This window comes from Salvelinus fontinalis, chromosome 26 (assembly GCF_029448725.1).
Source record: "Salvelinus fontinalis isolate EN_2023a chromosome 26, ASM2944872v1, whole genome shotgun sequence".
Taxonomy (NCBI): domain Eukaryota; kingdom Metazoa; phylum Chordata; class Actinopteri; order Salmoniformes; family Salmonidae; genus Salvelinus; species Salvelinus fontinalis.
The window spans coordinates 37,612,965-37,637,395 of record NC_074690.1 but is presented as its reverse complement, the minus strand read 5'-3'; the positions used below and the strand labels follow the sequence as shown (position 1 = coordinate 37,637,395).

Here is a 24,431-nt window from a genome sequence, read left to right as displayed (position 1 = left end):
CATTTCCACCTCGGGGGTGATGATGGAGTGTGACCGCGAAACAGCCGTGCGTAATTGGCCGACTCCAACCACGGTAAAGGAGGTGCAGCGGTTTTTAGGGTTTGCCAATTACTACCGGAGGTTTATCCGGGGTTTTGGCCAAGTGGCGGCACCCATTACCTCACTGCTGAAGGGGGGGGGGGCCGGTGCGTCTACGGTGGTCGGCCGAGGCAGATGGAGCCTTCAACCAGTTGAAGGCAAGGTTTACTGAGGCTCCCGTGTTGGCGCATCCGGACCCTTCGTTAGCGTTCATAGTGGAGGTGGATGCGTCCGAGGCTGGTGTTGGAGCCGTGCTATCACAGCGCTCGGGCACACCACCGAAGCTCCGTCCCTGTGCTTTCTTTTCTAAGAAGCTGGAGCCGGCGGAGCGGAAGTATGATGTGGGGGACCGGGAGTTACTAGCTATGGTAAAAGCCCTGAAGGTGTGGAGACACTGGCTTGAGGGGGCTAAATACCCTTTTCTCATCTGGACTGACCACCGCAATCTGGAGTATATCCGAGAGGCGAAGAGACTGAATCCGCGTCAAGCTAGGTGGGCCATGTTCTTTACTCGTTTTAGATTTACGATCTCTTACCGACCAGGTTCCCTCAACACTAAGGCCGACGCGCTGTCTCGTCTCTATGACACGGATGACCGGCCTATCGATCCGACTCCCATCCTTCCAGCCTCGTGTCTGGTGGCCCCGGTGGTATGGGAGGTGGACGCGGACATCGAGCGGGCGTTGAGGGTAGAACCTGTGCCGTCCCAGTGTCCGACTGGCCTTAGGTACGTACCGCTTGGTGTTTGTGATCGATTGATTCGGTGGGTTCATACACTACCTTATTCAGGTCATCCGGGGATTGAGAGGACAGTGCAGGGTCTTAGGGGGAAATACTGGTGGCCCACCTTGGCTAAGGACGTGAGACTCTATGTCTCTTCCTGCTCGGTATGCGCACAGAGTAAGGCTCCTAGGCACCTGCCGAGAGGGAAGTTACAACCCCTCCCGGTTCCACAACGGCAATGGTCTCATTTATCGGTAGATTTCCTGACTGATCTTCCCCCTTCCCAGGGGAACACTACCGTTTTGGTCGTTGTGGATCGGTTTTCTAAGTCCTGTCGTCTCCTTCCATTACCTGGTCTCCCTACGGCCCTACAGACTGCGGAGGCTCTATTTCCGGCACTACAGGGTGCCGGAGGACATCGTATCTGATCGAGGTCCCCAGTTCACGTCCCGGGTATGGAGGGCGTTTATGGAGCGTCTGGGGGTCTCAGTCAGCCTTACCTCTGGGTATCACCCCGAAAGTAATGGGCAGGTGGAAAGAGTGAACCAGGAGGTGGGTAGGTTTCTGAGGTCGTATTGCCAGGACCGGCCAGGAGAGTGGGCAAGGTACGTCCCGTGGGCAGAGTTGGCCCAGAACTCACTCCGCCACTCCTCAACAAACATGTCGCCATTTGAATGCGTATTGGGGTACCAGCCGGTCCTGGCTCCGTGGCATCAGAGCCAGACCGAAGCTCCTGCGGTGGAGGAGTGGGTACAGCGCTCTAGAGAGACCTGGCGGGCAGTCCAGGCCTCTCTCAGGCAGGCCAGTGAGCGGCAGAAGAGGAGCGCTGACCGCCACCGCAGTGAGGCCCCTGTGTTCGCACCAGGGGACACGGTCTGGCTCTCGACCCGAAACCTGCCCCTCCGCCTGCCCTGCCAGAAGCTGGGGCCGCAGTGTGTGGGGCCATTTAAAGTCCTGAGGAGGATAAACGAGGTGTGTTATAGATTACAACTCCCTTCTTACTATCGCATTAACCCCTCGTTTCATGTGTCTCTCCTCAGGCCGGTGGTAGCTGGTCCCCTTCAGGAAGGTGAGGTACCGGAGGTCCCTCCGCCCCCTCTGGATATCGAGGGGTCCCCGGCGTACGCTGTACGAGCTATTCTGGACTCGAGACGCCGGGTGAGGGGCCTGCAGTACCTCGTTGACTGGGAGGGGTACGGTCCGGAGGAGAGGTGCTGGGTACCGGGGAGAGACATTTTAGATCCTTCCCTCTTGGCTGATTTCCACCGTCGCCACCCGGATTGTCCTGCGCCTCGCCCTCCGGGTCGTCCTTGAGGCCGGGGTCGGCGCGCTGCGGGAGCCGCGCGTCAGAGGGGGGGTACTGTCACGAATCCCGCCGAGGATGGTGCCTCTTCCTGTTCGGGCGGCGCTCGGCGCTCGGCGTCACCGGCCTACTAGCTGCCATCGATTCCTTTCTGTTTTGTTTCTGTTCGTTTGGGCTGATTGGGTGCACCTGTTTTGAGTTTAGTTTGGTGGGTAGGCTATTTAAGGGCAGGTAGCCCGCTGACTATTGTGCGGGCTTGTTTTCTGTTATGTTGGTGTTGGATTGTGAAGTGGATTGTGGTATTTTCTCGGAACAGTTTAGTCCGATGTTTTGGACTTATCTTTTTCATGCGCCTGTGTGTTTAGGGCATGATCGTTTTCCTGTGTGTTGGAAAATAAATCCATGTTAGTTAAACCTGCTCTCTGCGCTTGACTCCATCCACCCATTACTCCTAGTAGCTCTGACACTTCCTTCCATCTCATATTGCTCAAATGAACAGCAAACCTGGTTTCTAAACAGATAAAGCAACACCTCGTGGCACAACGCCTCTCCCCTGTTTGACCTAGATAGTTTGTGTGTATACATTGATATGTAGGCTACATGTGCCTTTTTAAAAATGTATGTAGTTCTTTCCTTGAGCTGTTCTTGTCTAATGATGTTCTGTATTATGTCATTCTGTATTATGTTTCATATTTTGTGTGGACCCCAGGAAGAGTAGCTGCTGCTTTTGCAACAGCTAATGGGGATCCTAATAAAATACCAAATACCAAATACAAAAACGTATTACCTCGAAATCGCCTCGCTATTCATGTTGAATAAATTAACCTTTCAATTTGAACTAAACAAGCTGCTAAATCGTTCAGTTTACATCTTAAAACAAACACTGGCTGCTGTTTCTAGCTAAACAAACCATGGCAATAGTGGAATTACAATCAGAAACCCAGATTTTTGTCAGTACCATAGACCCAATGCTATTGAAATGACAAGTCAATCCCGTAAATAACCCAATTATAATGGTTTGCGTTCTTAACGTCTGGCACGTAATGATGACATGATTACCAGAAAAGTCTTTCTTTGCAAAGATTTAACATGTGCAAAGGGGATTTAGCAGTCATCGAGTTTCCATTGATTTGGAAACAGATCTGGTGAGGTCAATAAAAGCAGTTTATATTTTCCCTTGTGACATAATGAAATTCCTTTATTACATCACATTTGCTCCACAATGATTATTCATTTGATGGAAAAACCTAATTCATTTTTTTTACCTCATTACAAGTTACGTCTACATTCCGTCTTAATTCGCTCCAACTGTATGGAAAAAGGGTTTATTCGACAAATCAGGCCTTATGCGCAGTTTTCTTTAAATGTATTACCCGGACTGAGAAAATCCCATGAGCTTTATAATTTCATTGGGCAAGGCAATTCCCGATATTTGTACCAAAAGTGGACGTACCTTTACCTCCTAGATCCTGTAGACAGCCATATAATGCTTTAACCTTATCTCTATCAAATGATCCATAAAGAGAACACTCTGAACCTTTCAGAAAACTTTTTACACCCCTTACGTATGGGTTGTTTAAGTTGCATATCATAATTATTCCCGTTATTACTTTATCAAATCTCTAGTAATCGATTATACACACATACAATTCATCATATTTTCATATCTTCACAGAATCGATATATAACATTAGAAATTCTTAGGTACTCGCATCAACCACTCCATGTGCGTTTTCAACGACTCTCCGCCGCCACCAAGCAGCTCTGCATACTCCCGGCGGAACCCCAAAAACATTGGTTTCCCGGACATCAAGGACTCCCTAGCCTCCCAGAAAAACCTATATAATTACCACTACTTCCCATACATATAAAATAAACATCCCACGCTCCATAAAACCCTGTGATATTCCATGATGGCAGTGATGGATGGAACCCCAAGATAACATTATATATCGAAACTAATTATCCAAATTTAAATCAGCTTATTATACACATTTCTATATCTTATTATCCAAACTTCAGATTCACACTTATTTCCACACTCACACAACTCTCATATCACAATTTAGACAGTACTGTTCCCAAAACACACTTAATCATTTAGTTGTTTTCTACAATATTTTTATAACCTGCAGGAATATTTTCTAGCTTCTATCTCAGGGTAAGTTCCTGGGATAAGCAACTCATACATTTGCATCTTACAATACTAACCCATGGTACTGCAATGTATCACGGCCATACCATGACTCCAAATAATTTCTTACTTCAGGACAGTATGATCACGACTTCCTATTTATTATGACAATACTATCAGGATATCATAACCTTAAAATGGCAGTGCCTTCAGGACTCTGTATCTCTTATTTCTAAAATGGGGTTTGGTTCAAAACACATACAGGTGCACCTTATTATCTTATAGAATATCATTGTAATGCAATCTCTAATATGTCTGTAGTGCTTTTGACTCCATACAGGTCTCTAGCCCACACAGGACTTTCTCTTTTAGGCCTTAACTAGTCCTCACAAGGTCTAGTTATACATCCGGTGCACACAGCTTTGGATGTCATCTGCCCACAGGTTCTAGGTATACATCCGGTCCACACAGGTTTGGATGTTAACGTCAGGTGGCAGTTCCCTCAGAACCCAATTTTTATTAAAAAAACACAATTAATAATTGTTTCCAAGAAATGTCAGACTCACCCTATTTCTCTGTCTCTGTTTGAAATTACGTATTCATTCCACTGACGCTCCCAGCCAGGCGGCGATCCAATCTGCTCCGTCTAGTGGAGTATGGCTTTCCTGGCTGCATCTAATGCAACTCCTGTGCACAGTTAACCTGGATTCCCCCTGGAACAATCAGCAAAATTAAGATTATCATTCTCTCCTTGTCGCCAAATATTGTTGTGGAATATTCTAATCAAGTGAGAGAGACTTTGTAATTTCTTCAAACAATCATCTTTATTTAATATTGACTCATTATTGAAGTAATTAATCTGGTCGATCCCACACTCTTGAGTGTTGGATCGAGAGCTCCCCGATAATGAAAAAACATATAGTAAACCTAAAACAGCTTAGTCATGGCTGGTTCCACCCCTCCCATGCAGATCAGGGCATCATAAACCACCTTGGGTTCATCTTGTGGTTAACTGAACCGGGTGTTGTTTTACCACCAACCCGGTGTCATGACGTTGGCCTGGGGGTAGGTTTATGACAATCATAAATACCTCTCCCCCCCTTTTTCCTCTCTCTACCCTACTGATGTGACATTTGAAAAATTCTTTGGTTAACATAGAGATTCCGGGAACATCACAAGGTGGGGGGAAATGAACTATATTCTGGTAATCCGACCAATTGAACATATGCTGTGGTACTTAATGAATATGATGTCAGTTCGGTTGTCATCTGAGACATTCTCATCAATAATAGGAGGACATAAACTCTACAGTGGAAAGTCTGCACATTGTAGTTATCAGATTCACATGGAATTGTTGTTCAATTTAAATGTTTGAATATAAAATTATTGGTGAAGAGATGAAATGTAATTTTAGCTTCCAAATGAGAGATTTGGGTTTTCATAAGGTTGGGGCTCTGCTCAATCAGTGGCCCGCCCCTGTGAAGAAACATGGGTTATAAAACTTTTCAAACACGCCCTCCTCTCCCTTCCTATATAAAGCCTTGATGACAAAATAACCTTTTGTTCCGAGGATGTGAGGACGACGGTCCATACGTTAAAAGGACAAAACCTGTCAACTACAGAACTAAGCCAACCTCAGCATGAGCTTTGGTTGCGAATGGTATGAACTTTGAACTCTTATTCACTACAGAAGTGATACCTCCTAGCTGTTGAGTTAGCAACAGCAGCTGCAAACCTGGGCTAGGAAAGGACAGACAGAGTATCCTGTCTACCACACAACAACATTACTACAACGTATCCAATTTACCACCAGAGACATTCTTCAAAGGACAAAGGACTCGGTTGGGCAACACGGCCTTTCATCTACCACCAACCTACCGAAGCGCAGCAAGGAGGAAATATTGCATTTTCCTTTTCCAAATGGGCGTTAATTTAGAATGCATAAGATACTTTGTTTACGATAGCATGGCTGGTACCTTTGTTCCTCAAGTCTTCCCGCTCTTTCACTCAAACCCAGACCCCTTTTCTTTTGTGTAACCAGCTGTCATATCTGTTCCGTCCGCTAGGGACGTTTTCCTTGATGACGTAATTTGTAATCAAGGTATGATTCATTCTGTGTGTATGTAATTCTGTGTGATTAGTTAGGTATTTAGTAAATAAATAATTAAACCCAATTGTGTATTGCTGATTCAACTTGTTAGCCAGGGTTCGTGAAGATAACCAAGAATTTACAACTTTCAGATGAGACTGAATTAAGGTGACGATTAATATTGACTGCTATTGATGTAAAATATTACTAGGTCTTTAAGAGTTTATTCGGAATATAACAGCTCCATAAATATTATTTCGTGGTGCCCCGACTTTCTAGTTAATTACATTTACATGATTAGCTCAATCAGGTAATATTAATTACGGAGAAAGGATTTTATAGAATAGCATGTCATATCACTTAATCCGGCATAGCCAAAGACACGACACCGGCTTAGTTTCCCAGATGCAAGGATGATTAGAAACAAAGAGGGGTTTGTTCTACTCCAACAGGCCATCTCTGTCTCGAGTCACACACACCAACTCAGTCTATGGAATGCAGGCTGTAGGTTCTATCACCAACACATCATAAATCAATTGCCAGCGCCAAGCCCCAGAGGCCCAACTCAGTCCCACAGACACAGATGAGAGAATACTCATCAAACCTTAGTTGATGCATAAACAGTATTATAACATAATCTTATAATTTTTCTACCATACTCCACACTGCCGCCTCCCACCTGGACAAGAGGGACACCTATGTGATAGTGCTGTTTATTGACTACAGCTCAGTGGGGAACACCGTAGGGCCCTTGAAGCTCATCACTAAGCTCAGGACCCTGTGACTGAACACCTCCATCTGCAACTGGATCCTGGACTTCTTGACGGGCTGCTCCTTGGTGGTGAGGGTAGGCAACAACACATCGGCCACTCTGATCCTCAACACGGGGGCCCCTCAAGAATGTGTGCTTAGTCCCCTCCAGTACTCCCTGTTCACCTATGACTGAGTGGCTGCGCACAACTTAAAACCAAATCATTCCTTTTGCTGACAACACTATGGTGGTAGGCCTGATCACAGAGGATGATGAGACAGCCTATAGGGAGGATGTCAGTGATCTGGCAGTGTGGTGCCAGGACAACAACATCTCCCTCAGTGGAGCGGGTTGAGAGCTTCAAGTTGCTTTGTGTCCACATCACTAAGGAATTAACATGAACCACACACACCAACACAGTCATGAAGAAAGCACGACAAAGCCTTTTCACCCTTAGTAGGCTGAAAAGATTTGACATGCACCCTCAGATCCTCAAAAAGTTCTACAGCTGCACAATTGAGAGCATCTTGACTGGCAGCATCACCGCTTGGTATGGCAACTGCTTGGCATCCGACCGCAAGGCGCTACAGAGGTTAGTGAGTACGGCCCAGTATATCACTGGGGCCGAGCTCCCTGACATCCAGGACCTCTATACCAGGTGGTGTCAGAGGAACACCCTAAAAATTGTCAGACTCCAGCCACCACAGTCATAGACGGTTCTCTCTGCTACCGCACGGCAAGCGGTACAGATGTACCAAGTCTGGAACAAGACCTGAACAGCTTCTACCCCCAACTGCTAAACAGTTAACCAAATAGCTACACGGACTATCTGCATTGACCTTTTGCATTAACTCTTTTGACTCATCACATACAGTATGCTGCTGCTACGGCTTATTATCTATCCTGTTGCCTAGTCACTTTATGTCACGTTCCTGACCTATTTATGTTAGTTTTTGTGTGTTAGTTGGTCAGGACGTGAGGTTGGGTGGGCATTCTATGTTATCTGTTTCTATGTTGGTTTTGGTTTGCCTGGTATGGCTCTTGATTAGAGGCAGGTGGTTTGCGTTTGCCTCTAATTAAGAGTCATATTTAGGTAGGGCATTCTCACTGTTTGTTTGTGGGTGATTGTCTCCTGTGTCTGTATGTATGTTCGTACCACATAGGACTGTAGCGTTTGTTTGTTTCGTTTCGATGTCGTCTGTTTTCCTGTACGTAAGTTTATGTTTAGTTATGTAAGTTTATGTTCAGGTTGCGTCAACGTCGTTTTGTTATTTTGTAAGCTTGTTAAAGTGTTTTGTTTCGTTTCGTGTTGCCATCATATTTTATAATAAAGATGGCTTATTTCCCTAAGCCTGCGTTTTGGTCTGAGGATCCTTCTCTCCTCACCTCTTCCGAGGATGAGGAGAGCACAAGCCGTTACACTTTACCCTTACCTATACAGTATGTACATATCTACCTCAATTACCTCGTACCCCTGTAATGTCAATTTTTATGTTTGTGCTTTTCTGATAACTAATTTCTGTGTTCTATTTATATGCTGTTCTAATAACCAATTTCTGTGTTCATGCAAGTGACTGATTTAACGAATCCTCACTTATCAGTATCTGAAATTTGGCAGTACGCCCAGACCTTGATTTGAGAATGAACTAAAGATATCTCCGTTTCAAGGTCTCAGCTTAAAGAGAAGAAGCCTCGTGAGGTATTGATCTGTCACATGTTATGAAACAGTATTGGTCGGTCACATGAATGAAACAAAACGGTAATGATGAATTAATTATGCTAAATCATACAAATATAACTTGTCTATGTATAGCCGTATATAAGACAAATGCTGGGACTGCCCAGGGAGAGCTCCTGATTGACATGTGTACTATGGTGCATTGAGTTGGTTGAAACCTCTCAGGTGCACTGACAATAAACAATAATTCATTAAGATTGACTTTGTGTGTCCCTGTGTAAGAATTCCCACGACACCCCTGCACATCGTCTCGGTACTGGTACATGTGTATACAGCCAAGTTATCGTTACGAATTGTGGATTTATTTCTTGTGTTATTATTTTTGCTATTATTTTGCTATTTATCTCTCTGCATTGTTGGGAAGGACCCGTAAGTGAGCATTTCACTGTTAGTCTACACATGTTGTTTACGAAGCATGTGACAAATAAGATTTGATTGATTTGATTTCTCAGGGTCCTTGACAACTGATTTAGGGGCTGGGGCCTAGATTGTTTACTTTTTCGCAATGCAATTATTACATTGTTGGGAAGGGCCCATAAGTAAGCATTTCACTGTTAGTCAACACATGTTGTTTACGAAGCATGTGACAAATAACATTTGATTTAATTACTCAGGGTCCTTGACAGCTCATTTAGTGTCCGGGGCCAAGTTTGTTTTCTTTGCACATGACAATTATTACATTTCTGCACCTACAACAACAACAACAACAAATTGTTGCGAACATTAGAACAAATTTAAGTTGAACTTAGACCTCTGCCTTAAAATGCGCATCAGACAATTACAAACGTGGACGTAGTTGCACGTGACACTTCAATCAAGTACAGGCTTAACTGAATGACAACAGAGACAGAATACAATATGGAATTTTATTGAATATTTTTGGTGCTGAGCAAGAGCAAAATAACATTAGGGTGTCTAGTTTGAGAAACAGACGCCTCATAAGTCCTCAACTGGCAGCTTCATTAAATAGTACCCGCAAAACACCAGTCTCAACGTCAACAGTGAAAAGGCGACTCCGGGATGCTGAACTTCTAGACAGAGTTCCACTGTCCAGTGTCTATGTCATTTTGCAAATCTTAATCTTTTCTTTTTATTAGCCAGTCTGAGATATGTATTTTCTTAGCAACTCTGCCTAGAAGGCCAGCATCCCGCAGTCGCCTCTTCACTGTTGATGTTGAGACTGGTGTTTTGCGGGTACTATTTAATGAATCTGCCAGTTGAGGACTTGTGGGGCGTCTGTTTCTCAAACTATACACTCAAATGCACTTGTCCTCTTGCTCAGTTGTGCACCGGGGCCTCCCACACCTCCTTCTATTCTGGTTAGAGACAGTTTGCGCTGTTCTGTGAAGGGAGTGGTACACATCGTTGTATGAGATCTTCATTTTCTTGGCAATTTCTTGCATGGAAAAGCCTTCATTTCTCAGAACAAGAATAGACTAACGAGTTTCAGAAGAAAGTTCTTTGTTTCTGGCCATTTTTAGCCTGTAATCGAACACACAAATGCTGATGCTCCAGATACTCAACTAGTCTAAAGAAGGCCAGTTTTAATTGCTTCTTTAAACAGGACAACAGTTTTCAGCTGTGCTAACATTATCTCAAAAGGGTTATTTAATGATCAATTAGTCTTTTAAAATGATACACTTGGATTAGCTAAGACAACGTGCCATTGGAACACAGGAGTGATGGTTGCTGATAACGGGCCTCTGTACGCCTATGTAGATATTCCATTAAAAACTCTGCCTTTTCCAGCTGCAATGTAATTTACAACATTAACAATGTCTACACTGTATTTCTGATTAATTTGATGTAATTTTAATCGACAAAAAAATGTGCTTTTCTTTAAAAAACAAAGACACTTCTAAGTGACCCCAAACTTTTGAACAGTAGTGTCTATAGGGGGAAGAGGTGTTGTCTCTTAGACTGTGTTGGTGTGTTTGGACCGTGATAGGTTCTTAGTGATGTGGACACAGAGGATCTTGAAGCTCTCAACTTGCTCCACTACAGCCCCGTCGATGTGAATGGGTGCGTGCTCGGCCCTCCGTTTCCTATAGTCCACGATCAGGTTCTTTGTCTTGCTGACATTGAGGGAGAAGTTGTTGTCCTAGCACCACACTGCCAGTTCTCTGAACTCCTCCCTGTAGGCTGTCTCATCGTCGTCAGTGATCAGGCTTAGTACCGTTGTGTCATCAGCAAACTTAATGATTGTGTTGGAGATGTGCTGCCATCCAGTCTTGGGTGAACACGGAGTACAGGAGGGGACTAAGCATGCACCCTTGAGGGTCCCCCGTGTTCAGGATCAGTGTGGCGGATGTGTTGCTGCCTACACTCACCACCTGGGAGTGGCCTGTCAGGAAGTCCAGGATCCAGTAGCAGAGGAAGGTGTTTAATCCAAGGGTCCTTAGCTTAGAGAGCACTATGGTGTTGAACGCTGAGCTGTACTCAATGAACAGCATTCTCAAGTAGGTGTTCCTTTTGTCTAGATGGGAAAGGGCAGTGTGGAGTGCAATAGAGATTGTGTCATCTGTAGATCTGATGGGGCGGTATGCTAATTGGAGTGGGTCCAGGGTGTCTTAGATGGTGTTGGTGTGACCCATGACCAGCCTTTCAAAGCATTTCATGGCAACAGATGTAAGTCCTACATGATGATGGTCATTTTGACAGGTTACCTTAGTGTTCTTGGGCACAGGGACTATGGTGGACTGCTTGAAACAGACAGTTAGGGAGAGGTTGAAAATGTCAGTGAAGTAGTTTTTTGGGGGTATCTCTACTTTACTATTTATAACTTTTACATCACTACATTCCTAATTGAAATTATGTACTTTTTACTCTATACATTTTCCCTGACACTCAAAAGTACTCGTTACATTTTCTATGCTTAGCAAGACAGGAAAATGGTTCAATTCACGCACTTATCACTAAACACACATGCTTTGTTTGTAAATTGTGTCTGAGTGTTGGAGTGTGCCCCTGGCTATCCGTAAATTTTAATTAAACAAGAAAGTGGTGCCGTCTGGTTTGCTTAATATAAGGAATTTGAAATTATTTATACCTTTACTAACTATATTTTAGCAATTACCTATATTTAAATCATATTTTACTTAGTGACTTTCACTTTTACTTAAGTCAATTTCAAAAGTTAAGGTATCTTTACTTTTACTCAAATATGACAATTGGGTATTTTTTCCACCACTGGCCCTGCAGCCTTGTTAATGTTAAGCTGTTTATAAGTCTTACTCACGTTGGCTACTGAGAGTGCGTTCACACAGTCATCCAGAACAGCTGGTGCTTTCATGCATGGTTCAGTGTTACTTGCCTCAACGCGAGCATAGAAGGCATTTAGCTCATCTGGTAGACTTGCGTTACTGGGCAGCCCGCAGCTGGGCTTCCCTTTGTAATCCATCATAGTTTACAAGCCCTGCCACATCCGACGAGCGTCAGAGCCGGTGTAGTAGGATTTGATCTTGGTTCTGTATTGACGCTATGCCTGTTTGATGGTTTCATTGGAGGGTGTAGGGTGTAGGGGGATTTCTTATAAGCGTCTGGATTAGTGTCCTGCTCTTTGAAAGTGGCAGCTCTAGCCTTTAGCCCAGTGCAGATGTTGCCTGTAATTTATGGCTTCTGGTTGGGATATGTACATATGGTCAATGTGGGGACGACATTGTCAATGCACTTATTAATGAAGCTAGTGACTGATGTGGTAAACTCCTCAATGCCATTGAATGAATCCCGGAACATATTCCAGTCTGTGCTAGCGAAACAGTCCTGTGGCTTACCGTCCACTTCATCGAACCACTTCTGTATCGAGTGTGTCACTGGTACTTCCTGTTGTGCTTGTAAGCAGGAATCAGGAGGATAGAGTTATGGTCAGATTTGCCAAATGGAGGACTTTGTATGTGTCTCTGTGTGTGGAGTTCAGGTGATCTAGAGTTTTGCTTTTAGTTGCCTTAAAATTGGTAAAAAGGATTTAAATCTTCCTGCATTAAAATCACTGGCCACTAGGAGCGCCGCCTCTGGGTAAGCATTTTCTTGTTTGCTTATGGCCCTATAGAGCACGTTGTGTACGGTCTTAGCGCCAGCATTGGTTTGTTATGGTAAATGGACAGCTACAAAAAATATATTTATGAAAACTCTCTTGATAAATAGTATGGTCTACAGCTTATCGGGAGGAATTCTAACTCAGGCAAGCAGAACCTCGAGACTTCTGTGAGGGCTGTTCTAACTGTTCTTTCTGTGTGTAGAATGACCCTATGATGTCTGGGCACTCAGCCAAGACTTGACAGAAACTCACTGGTTCCTCTTAAGTTAACTGGAGACAGAGTAAAGATTATATCCTGCACACTAATGATAAAGCTATTGTTCTGTTTGGAGCCTGCTTCTGGGCCACAGATTCATGTGTTGTGTGTGTGTGCGTGTGCGTGTGCGTGTGGGTGTGCGTGTGTGTGTGTGTGTGTGTGTGTGTGTGTGTGTGTGTGTGTGTGTGTGTGTGTGTGTGTGTGTGTGTGTGTGTGTGTGTGTGTGTGTGTGTGTGTGTGTGTGTGACCAGTACGACCATACATAATCTGGGCCAACAGTCAAAGGCACTTGCTTGCCCAATTTGGGGGAACCGTTGAGCTACTGTTAGAGGAAGTATGTCTGGAGTGAATCTGGCAACCTTTTCACCCCCCCTCACACACACATACACCTACATAGGGTCACGTGTTTTGCAGATGCTTGCATGGGGTAGCTGGACTATATAAATGATCCTGTACTCATTGTACAGGAAGCTCTCACTCCATTTCACCTGTGTGGGTGGGGCGACCAGCCTCCTTATTATAATATGTTTTTAATAAAAGTAATACCTTGATTGATCATAGATTTTGCCTCTCCTCATTATTTGTTAAAGATAGAATTTCCACATACTTCCTTAATTTTAGAGATCGAGCAACAGCTGTTGTTAACAAAGAGACACACACCACCACCCCTGAACACCCCTGCCGTTCTGTCCTGCCGATGCATAGAAATGTATATTTTCCATGTCCTTGTTCAGCCACGAATTGGAGAAACATAGGATATTACAGTCTTCAGATCACATTGATAGGATAGTCTCGAACGGAGTTCGTCCAGTTTATTCTCCAGTGATTGCACGTTCGCCAATAGATTGGAGTGCAAAAGCGTTTTATCAACTCGCCGACGAAGTCTCATCAGGTATCACGCACGCCGGCCTCTGTAATGCCGCCTCTTCTTTTCCGAGTATCGGGGATTTGGGCCATGTCCAGGATGAGCAATATATCTTCCGCTTCCGACTCATTGAAGTAGAAATCCTCATACAAATTGAGGTTAGTGATCTCTGTTCTGATGTCCAGAAGCTCTTTTCAGTCATAGGAAGTGATGGCGGAAACATTACAAAAAACTTTAAGAAGAAGAAAAACACAAAAAATTGCACAATTGGTCAGGAGCCCGTAAAACGGCTGCTATTCCCTCCAGCACCATTTATCCATTCAACACACTAACACAATAAATGTAATTTTACATTTCAAAGGTGGAATAAGACTAGTGATCACTGTAAGCTGTCAGTCAAATGCACTGTGACCAGTCAGTGAAATGCATGGGATCTAGTTGCTTTGATTATCAGAAGTGCCATTGGACTTCTGTTGACTACGCTTTTATGAACGTGTTGGATCACGTACAGCAACATCAACTAATTATTGTCATTGTTGCTAGCTACATTTCCATCCAGAATCACAACACACTGGCCATGTTTGAAAGCATCAAAACGACTGCATGCTGACTGATCTACAAATCACCTTGTATCATAAATAAGGACTCATTATTATTTGTAGATCAGTCAGTCAGTCACAATTTATCCATGACACATTGCAGTTTTGATCCTCTCGAACAAGGCCACTTCCTTTAGCTCTATTGAAGCCTGCCATAATTTTTGTGATATTGTCAGCCAACCCCTCTATTGGTGCTTTCAAGACAACTGGTGCCACGTTCAAAACAACTGGGAACACGGAACTGGGAAATCTCTGACTTCCGTCTTCAGTGCGTTCAAATCACCTGGAAACAACTCAGAGCGGGAAAAATAATTTAAACGATCATCCAACTCAGAATTCCAACTCAGGAACTCTGACTTGCTTTGTTAAAGAAAGGTTAAATAAAAAGATTCCCGAATTTGATGATTTTTCCGGTTGGAGCTAGCTTTTTTTCCGAATTCCCAGTTGTGTTGAACGCACTGAAGTTGGAGATTGCCGAGTTCCCAATTATTTTGAATGCAGTGTACATGATCAAGATGATCCCAAGTGTTTTTCGAACAACAGCCTCAAACTACCATAATCTCACTGGGCGTGCAAGTATCGCGACAGTTCTCGAAACGTGTGAAACTGCATTCCGGAGGAAGTCATTTTGACTCTCAGCTCCAATGATAGCAAATACATGACCCGAGCCAAAATGGCGTCAGTTTCCTTTTACTAAACTGCAACTCTCTTCTTTCCCATTCACTCGGCTGACGATGGCGTCCCACAGCACAGGAGGCAGGGTGTCCTGCGGGAGAGATTTGAGTTGTGTGCCCGAGGTTGCTGACACACTTGCGGCGGTGGCTAAACTTGGGTAAGTAAACTGTTTCACTCCAGCAATTATTTGGGGGGAGGTGGTCAATACAGGAGCCGACAAGGCTAGTATATACCATTCGGCTTCATTTCTGCATGTGATGTTGCTAGCTATTTTACTCGTAGCTCGCTAGCTAGGCGAATTTGCCGGTGACGGTGAATTACCACGTGCACCATCACAATGGCTAACAACGAGATGATCCTCCTTACCATGACCTCAATATGATTTTATGAGAATACATTTGACAGTGGAGCCATGACGTTACTTGAATGTATTATCCAAGTAAATAACCTTAAACGTTTGTAGCTACAGCAATATGCCTAGCTACAGTCAACTTCATGCAAGAGCGTCAAGTTATTTCAATGGTCAGTTATCATTATCAAGTCATTGACTAAGTTGTTGTAAAGATAGGGCGAGGTATGTATGTTTATACAAATATTTTTTGACACAGAGATCAACTGTACTAGTTGTTCAGGCTTTAATTTTGTATCATCTTGATCAGTGTCCAGTAATGGTCAGGTGCAGCAAAGAAAGTCCGTGTAAAGCCGCAGCTGGCTCAAAACAAAGCAGTATGCCTTGCCAATGTTAACTACACACAAAGAACTAACAACAACACGCATGATAGTCATTCATGGTTGAGGAGAAATTGACTACTTCTCTTCGAGTCTTTTTAACAAACATCTCTGTGTTGAAAATGCCTACGTCGAGTAATAGGTTTGCGTACATTTCAAACAGAACCCGCCACTATGGGTTTCTTCACTGTCCCTAAACCAAAAACCGATTTAATATTTCGTTCAGTTATGTATAGAGCCATATCGTCATGGACTGCTCTGCCACCAGAGGTTACTCAGGCAAACAGCACGTTTAGCTTTAAAACAACATCTTGTATCAGTGTCTGTCCTCTTTCTAAATATCTACAAACAAAAAAAAGTAGGAATGTAAGTACTTGTAAGTCGCTCTGGATAAGAGCGTCTGCTAAATGACTTAAATGTAAATGTACTTTAACTGTACTGTATATATGCATATGTGTATATACAGTACTAGTCAAAAGTTTGGACACCTACTAATTCCAGTGTTTTTCTTTATTTTTACGATTTTCTATATTGTAGAATAATAGTGAAGACATCAAAACTATGAAATAACACATGGAATCATGTAGTAACCAAAAGAAGTGTTAAACAAAATAGATTTGAGATTCTTCAAAGTAGCCACCCTTTGACTTGATGACAGCTTTACACACTCTTGGATGAGAAACCCTTGAGTGAGTAGGTGTGTCCAAACTTTTGACTGATACTGTATATTAATGGTGTAAATATACAGTTGAAGTCGGAAGTTTACATACACCTTAGCCAAATATTTTAAAACTTTGTTTTTCACAATTCCTAACATTAAATCCTAGTAAAAAATTCCCTGTCTTAGGTCAGTTAGGATCACCACTTTATTGTAAGAATGTGAAATGTCAGAATAATAGAGAATTATTTATTTCTGCTTTTATTTATTTCATCGCATTCCCAGTGGGTCAGAAGTTTACATACACTCAATTAGTATTTGGTAGCATTGCCTTTAAATTGTTTAACTTGGGTCAAATGTTTCAGGTAGCCTTCCACGAGCTTCCGACAAGTTTGGTGAATTTTGGCCCATTCCTCCTGACCGAGCTGGTGTAACTGAGTCAGGTTTATAGGCCTCCTTGCTCGCACACGCTTTTTCAGTTATGCCCACACATTTTCTATGGGATTGAGGTCATCGCTTTGTGATGGCCACTCCAATACCTTTACTTTGTTGTCCTTAAGCCATTTTGCCACAACTTTGGAAGTATGCTTGGGGTCATTGTCCATTTGGAAGACCCATTTGTGACCAAGCTTTAACTTCCTGACTGATGTCATGAGATGTTGCTTCAATATATCCACATAATTTTCCATCCTCATGATGCCATATATTTTGTGAAGTGCACCAGTCCCTCCTGCAGCAAAGCACCCCCACAACATGAAGCTGCCACCCCGTGCTTCACGGTTGGGATGGTGTTCTTCGGCTTGCAGCCTCCCCCTTTTTGCCACAAACATAACGATCGTCATTATTGCCAAACAGTTGTATTTTTGTTTCATCAGACCAGAGGACATTTCTCAAACAGTGCTGTCTTTGTCCCCATGTGCAGTTGCAAATTGTAGTCTTTCTTTTTTTATGGTGGTTTTGGAGCAGTGGTTTCTTCCTTGCTGAGCGGCCTTTCAGGTTATGTCGGTACTTTTGTACCGGTTTCCTCCAGCATCTTCACATGGTCCTTTGCTGCTGTTCTGGGATTTATTTGCACTTTTTGCACCAAAGTACGTTCGTCTCTAAGAGACAGAACGTGTCTCCTTCCAGGCATTTGGAAATTGCTCCCAAGGATGAACCAGACTTGAGGTCTACAATGTTTTTTCTGAGGTCTTGACTGATTTCCTTTGGTTTTCCCATGATGTCAAGCAAAGAGGCACTGAGTTTGAAGGTAGGCCTTGAAATACATCCAAAGGTACACCTCCAATTGACTCAAATTATGTCAATTAGCCTATCAGAAGCTTCTAAAGCCATAACATCATTTTCTGGATTTTCCAAGCTGTATAAAGGCACAGTCAAATTAGTTTATGTATACTTCTGACCCACTGGAATTGTGATACAGTGAAATAATCTGTCTAAACAATTGTTGGAAAAATGACTTGTCATGCACAAAGTAGATGTCCTAACTGACTTGCCAAAACTATAGTTTGTTAACAAGACATATTTGGAGTGGGTGAAAAACGAGTTTTAATGACTCCAACCTAAGTGTATGTAAACTTCCGACTTCAACTGTAATTTGTGTCTTTTCAGCAAGTTTTATTTTTATGGAATTTTAATGTATTATCTTGTGTTCTTGTCTATAACTGTTCTGTACTTTGTCATGTATTTGTACGTTTTATGTTGACCCCAGGAAAAGTAGCTGCTGCATGTGCAGTAACTAATGGGGATCCTAGTAAACTAAACTAATGTTAGATCAAGTGTCAACTAATGTGTCCCATTTGTCACTTTCTCTTTCAGGTTTGACTTCCTGTGCATGCCCCTCTTCCACCCGAGGTTCAGGAGGGAGTTTGAGTTGGACCCCGCCAAAGTCCGATCAGGAGCACATACGCGCTCTGACCTTCTGCTCTGTGGGAGAGGTGAGGAGGCTACCTGTATTCATACTGACCTCAATGGTAGACAGTTCATTCTCATGCACATGCCCCAGTTCCACTGAGCACAGGAGCATCTACTTACAGGGCCATCTAAATGGCTCTATAGTATGTATATTTAATTAAGTATCCGGATATTGAATTTGACTTCTTCCTTACCCAGACTGGAACACTCTGGTTGTTGGAAAGCTTTCTCCATGGATCGAGACCGACTCAGAGGTGGAGACAGAACGCAGGAATTCAGAAGCGGTGAGTTGGACAGACTTTGGGTGTGTTCATGAACTTCCAACGTAGCAAACAGTTGCAAAACATTTCCCCAAATAACTTTTTGCAATGAGAACGACTGCTTCTTTTGGGGGGGGGATTATTGGATCCCTCCCCATTTTCTTCCGTTTGGTTCTGTTTGGTTTAGTGAATAGACCCCCGTCCTTGTTCGTGAACTAAGAAAAGTTCAAGCAGAAAGTTTTAAACATCTTAGCTACAAGTTGAATTGTTGCTCTGTCCTGCCATCCCTCTGTCCTGTCTCAGGCCCTGGTACAGGAGCTGAATTTCTCAGCATATCTGGGTCTGCCAGCCTTCATGGTCCCTCTGAAGGGCCCTCACTGTGCCAACCTGGCCCGCGTGCTGCTCAACCACATCCAGACGGGACACCACTCCTGCATGGTGACTACAGCACTCAGACATTCTCTATCTATAGCATATACGAATTATAACTCATTCTTAATCCTTGACTTGTATTGTGACGGGCAATGTTAAGGTAAATCGGTTAACTTAAAACTAAGCAACTGGATTGTTTCATATCAGTTTTGGATCCGGGTCCCCCTGATTTCCGCTGACGACATGCGTGATGACATTATCGAGAACGAGCCTACGAAACACACAGATGATGGCAGTGATGACGAGAAGACCTGGGCCTGGTAAGTATTGTGCTGTGACCAGGGCCTGCAGATTTTTTTTAGTTTTAGTTATAAATGTACCTTGGGTTTTTCCTTTTTCAGGTGGCATTCATTCAGAACTCTGTGTGACTACAACAAGAGAATCTGTTTAGGTAAGGGAGCAAGACGGGGAAACATGTTGGGGTGGTGTTGACAAACTGATAAGTAATTGTTTTGATAAGTAACTGATAAGTAATTGTTCCTGATTTGTCTTCCCTTCCTTTTGCTGAAGCCATTGAGGTTGGAGAAAACATGCCCTCCGACGCTGTGATTGACAAGTGGCTTGGGGAGCCAATCAAAGCAGCCGTTCTTCCCACCAGCATCTTTTTGACCAATAAGAAAGGGTTCCCAGTCCTTTCAAAACCCCACCAGAAAATCATCTTCCGTCTCTTCAAGGTACTGTCTATTCTAGGCTACGGCAATTGGTATAGCAAATAAAAATATTTTGTCTTCACTCTGTCCTTGATTATGTATTTTACGAAACATTTTCTCGTCTCCCAGCTTGAGGCCCAGTTCATCTTCACTGGCACCAGTCGTCACAGTGAGAAGGACTTCCGCTCCTACCTGCAATACCTTGAATACCTCAACCAGAACCGCCCTGTCCCCAATGCCTATGAACTGTTTGCCAAGGGTTATGAGGATTACCTACAGTCTCCTCTCCAGGTATGTGTGTTGAGGTTTGCAAATAGTCATACCTACAGTACCAGTCAAAAGTTTGGACACACCTACTCATTCCAGGGTTTTTCTTTATTTCCTACTATTTTTTAACTTCTAGAATAATCGTGACGACATCAAAACGATGAAATAAATAATACCAAGAGTGTGCAAAGATGTCATCTAGGTAAAGGGTGTCTACTTTGTAGAACCTCGAATATTAAATATATTTTGATTTGTTTAACACTTTTTTGGTTACTACATGATTCCATATGTGTTATTTCATAGTTTTGATGTCTTCACTATTATTTTACAATGTAGAAAATAGTAAAAATAAATAAAAACCCTGGAATGAGTAGGTGTGTCCAAACTTTTGACTGGTAGTGCATATTGTAGTGATGGGTGGGGAATTGATAGTTTGCCAATTTTGGACAATATTATATTGTTACTTTGACGCCAAGTCAAAAATATTTTTAGCTAGTTGGCTGTACCTGCGCCAAAACGCTGTTATTTTTCATCCTATAGCTTGTTCTCAGTCTTCTTTTTAACTAGTGAGCCAACTTTTTCAGCATGTATTTCCCTTACTGATCAAAACTAATTTTCTCGTTTCAGTAGCAGACATGTGTTTGTAACATCAAATCGCAGTATCGCATCACAAACTTATAGAATCGCAATACATATCATATCGGCACCGAAGTATCGTGAGGTCCCTGGCAATTCCCACCCCTATTATATTTTGTGTGTATGCATTGGATTCTTTGTCTCTAATTGTTCTCTTCCCATTAGCCCCTCATGGACAATCTGGAGTCTCAGACCTATGAAGTGTTCGAGAAGGATCCCATCAAATACTCCCAGTACCAGCAGGTAAGGAGCCTTTGATACAGATGTCTTCCCATTCTAATACACTGTAACATCTAGCAATGGTGCTGTGGCTGGTATGGTAATATAATGAAGTACTGATTGGGTTCTCTTGATATTTCTGCAGGCTGTGTACAAGTGTCTGCTCGACAGAGTTCCGGAGGAGAGGAAGGCAACCAATACACAGTGAGTAGCTCAAACACCTACCTGTCTGTCATCTCTCTTAGTATTTATTCTCCTGACAATGACCTTCCCCCTCTGTATCACCTGCGTAACAGTATGTGCTCTGTGACCTTAGAGTTTTGATGGTGCTGGGGGCTGGGAGAGGTCCTCTGGTCAATGCCTCCCTGCGTGCTGCCAAGCAGGCTGACAGGAAGCTCCGTATCTACGCTGTGGAAAAGAACCCCAACGCTGTCGTCACGTGAGTGAACTCTCTGACCCTCTAATGGGGTTTCCATTGTTCACCAACCTCATTCAAGGAGATTATAGAACTCATTCAACATGATTACATTAATGAAGCTATTTTAATTAATCTATTACGAGTAATCTCCCAGTAAGGGTTAATGCTTTCTGGCAGGTAAATTACAAGACTATAATGGGAAGGTTGGCAACGTTAATCTCCATTGAGCTCCACCCTCTATCTGTCTGTGAGACTGATCCTGCCACTCTATCCCCAGGCTTGAGAACTGGAAGTTTGAGGAGTGGGGCGATCAGGTCACCGTGGTGTCGTGTGACATGAGGGAGTGGGCGGCACCTGAGAAGGCGGACATCATCGTCAGCGAGCTGCTCGGGTCCTTCGGGGACAACGAGCTCTCCCCGGAGTGTCTAGATGGAGCACAGCACTTTCTCAAAGGTAGGTGTAAATATTACACTTCTGCAGTGCACCTCGTTGATATTGAAATGTCACCCTACTTACTAAAGAGCTGTGAACGGGCCATCTCTTCGCTGTTGGGTGACAACCTCGTAAGCCGTAACTCCACTCAGTGTACTCGGAACATTTCATGACTAGGACCAACAAAGTTGATTAAAAAATTGCTTCTGAAATGTCATTGTACATTCGTTAATGGGGAAATATGAACTTTTACTGAAAAGTTTCTGTTTTGGAGATGAGAGGTTTTCACCAGACAGTGACGATATGTCATTCAAAGCACTTTTTTGCCTATACCCTCTCTCATCCAAACTTGTCCCGATTTTATCTCGTTCCTCAGATGGTGGGGTTAGCATCCCCTGTTCCTACACCTCTTTCCTGGCCCCCCTCTCCTCTTCCAAGCTGTATAATGAGGTCAGAGGGTGCAGGGAGCGAGACAAGGACCCCGAGTGCCACTTTGAGACCCCCTATGTCGTCAGACTCCACAACTTCCACCAGCTGGCTGAGCCCAAAGCCTGCTTCACCTTTGTACACCCCACCACAGGTAACAGACGCGTCAAACCCCCTTGCATGGCTAAAGCTTACACACCAACCCTCCACATCCCACCATAGGTAATACACACACCCTAGCTAACACCGGGTAACGATCACACAAGATATGTAATAAATGTACTTTCCTTTCCTTTTTAGATATGAACAACAATAGGTACCAGTGCCTTAGATTCTCTGTGGGATGTAACACGGTGCTGCATGGCTTTGCTGGATACTTTGAGACCACTCTCTACGGAGACGTCACACTCAGTAAGTACCAAAAGTGGGAATGGTGATGTTTTGAAGTATAAGATGGATGGATATCGTGGATGGATATCGTTAACATCAATGTGTGTGTGTCTGTCTGGTCAAGGTATCAAGCCGGAGACCCACTCTCCCGGAATGTTCTCCTGGTTCCCCATCCTGTTCCCTCTCAAAGTAAGTTGACTGTCGTGTAAAATGTATACTTTACATTTAGCACATTTTTATTACCCAAAAGAATGTAGTGTATTGACCCGTTTCTTCCACCTGCAGCAACCGATCCCTGTGACGCGGGATGATGATGTCGTGGTGAGGTTCTGGAGGTGTAACAATGGGAAGAAGGTGTGGTATGAGTGGGCCGTGACAGAGCCCTCATGCTCCGCTATCCACAACCCAGCAGGAAGATCCTACACCATCGGCCTGTGATGACCTCGCACACACACTCATACTCGCATATATACACACATATATACAGACACAATTAAACAGGCACTTTGTTGCTAATGAAGTGCAGGTAGTTTCTCTCAATGTCCAGCATTTGACTAATTGGCCTGTAATAATGAGCCTGCTCATACCATGAAACATATGGACCAGGATCATGGTGACGCTTTAGATCTGCAAATGAGAATCCAATCAATGGTTTAGATGGGACTGATTTTGAGTCTATTTTACAGTGTTATTAAGAGGAGTCAGTTTCAGGCAAGGACTATCATTCAAATACAATGTTTACTGAGATTAAGTTACTTGTATAGCAGGCAGTTAAGATATCTTTAGAGTGGATCTCATAGACTCAGCCTTTTCTGTCTACGTGGGTCGTCATCCGTCCTCCCTTTGAAGAGAATCTGTTTTTTTTTGTTTTTTTATATTGTTTCAGTCAGTCACCTGGCATCGCAGTCACACAGACTTGCCAACAGGACCTCAGCCTTACTGACAACCACACCTGGGTCAAACATGTACTTGTTTTCATTCAAATACTTTAAGTGCCAATGGAATAGTCCCAAAAACGTGAACTCTGGCATGCTGAGCAACCTAAATCAAGTAACTGAAAAATAACAAGTATTTATTTGGTCTAGGTCCCCTGAGCACACATTCCAAGCTACAACTCGGATGAGATGGCTCTAAATTGTCACTCAACACTTACCTGGTTACAACTCCGATACTGCAGGTTGTAGGAGGCGGGCTTTTCAGGATGTATGTTTTTCGGGTGTCCATTTTTTGTTTTTGTCTGGGCCATGTTAAGACAATAAAGACAATAATACTAGATATTTGCTGCTCTGCACCGTTTGTATGTGCTTCTTCCATTGACTTATTTAGTATGTCCCCTCCATGAGTAAAATGGCAGGCTGTGACAAGGTCCCTATTCCATTGCCAAGCATATATCAAAAGCTATTTGGAATTTCAAACTTGAATGCACGCTTGTACACAAATGTATGTCTATGAAATATATCCTCATCCTAAAGTGTCTTCTCAACAGACTACACCATTGAATGATCTACTGATTTGTGTAGTGTCCAGTAGAAGAGGGCAGAATGCCATATTGGCATTGAATGTATTGTGCATTGAGGTAAACCTATCAAAAGCGCAGTAGGTAGCCTAGCAGTTAGAGCTATGGGCCAGTAACCAAAAGGTCACTAATATAAACTCTGCAACAAAAAAAAAGAACCGTCCTCACTGTCAACTGCATTTATTTTCAGCAAACTTAACGTGCACATATTTGTATGAACATAAGATTCAACAAATGAGA

The 24,431-nt window shown here is 43.3% G+C and overlaps 1 protein-coding gene across 2 annotated transcripts; it reads left to right on the top strand.

The window, feature by feature from the left end:
• Positions 1 to 15,239: 15,239 nt before the first annotated feature.
• prmt5 (protein arginine methyltransferase 5) lies at positions 15,240 to 23,950 on the top strand. 2 transcript variants are annotated; one of them, XM_055883777.1, is made up of 16 exons: positions 15,240 to 15,404; positions 18,450 to 18,568; positions 18,744 to 18,829; positions 19,109 to 19,243; positions 19,385 to 19,497; positions 19,579 to 19,628; positions 19,748 to 19,911; positions 20,017 to 20,178; positions 20,956 to 21,033; positions 21,155 to 21,213; positions 21,326 to 21,448; positions 21,705 to 21,880; positions 22,236 to 22,439; positions 22,586 to 22,698; positions 22,796 to 22,864; positions 22,961 to 23,950. In XM_055883777.1, the coding sequence occupies exons 1-16, from the start codon at positions 15,307 to 15,309 to the stop codon at positions 23,111 to 23,113; spliced, it is 1,902 nt and encodes a 633-aa protein (XP_055739752.1). In that variant the 5' UTR covers positions 15,240 to 15,306; the 3' UTR covers positions 23,114 to 23,950. The 2 variants fall into 2 exon arrangements, with proteins under 2 accessions (XP_055739752.1, XP_055739753.1); XM_055883778.1 differs by having other exon boundaries at positions 15,241 to 15,404; positions 22,586 to 22,696; positions 22,800 to 22,864.
• The last annotated feature ends 481 nt before the right edge of the window (positions 23,951 to 24,431 follow it).

Bases quoted from the DNA above. Each gene is read 5' to 3' on its own strand.
- prmt5 (XM_055883777.1), top strand. From the start codon at position 15,307: ATGGCGTCCCACAGCACAGGAGGCAGGGTGTCCTGCGGGAGAGATTTG. The intron at 21,214-21,325 runs GTGAGTAGCTCA...CTGTGACCTTAG, and splicing joins AGGAAGGCAACCAATACACA to AGTTTTGATGGTGCTGGGGG. The intron at 21,881-22,235 runs GTAGGTGTAAAT...CTCGTTCCTCAG, and splicing joins AGCACAGCACTTTCTCAAAG to ATGGTGGGGTTAGCATCCCC.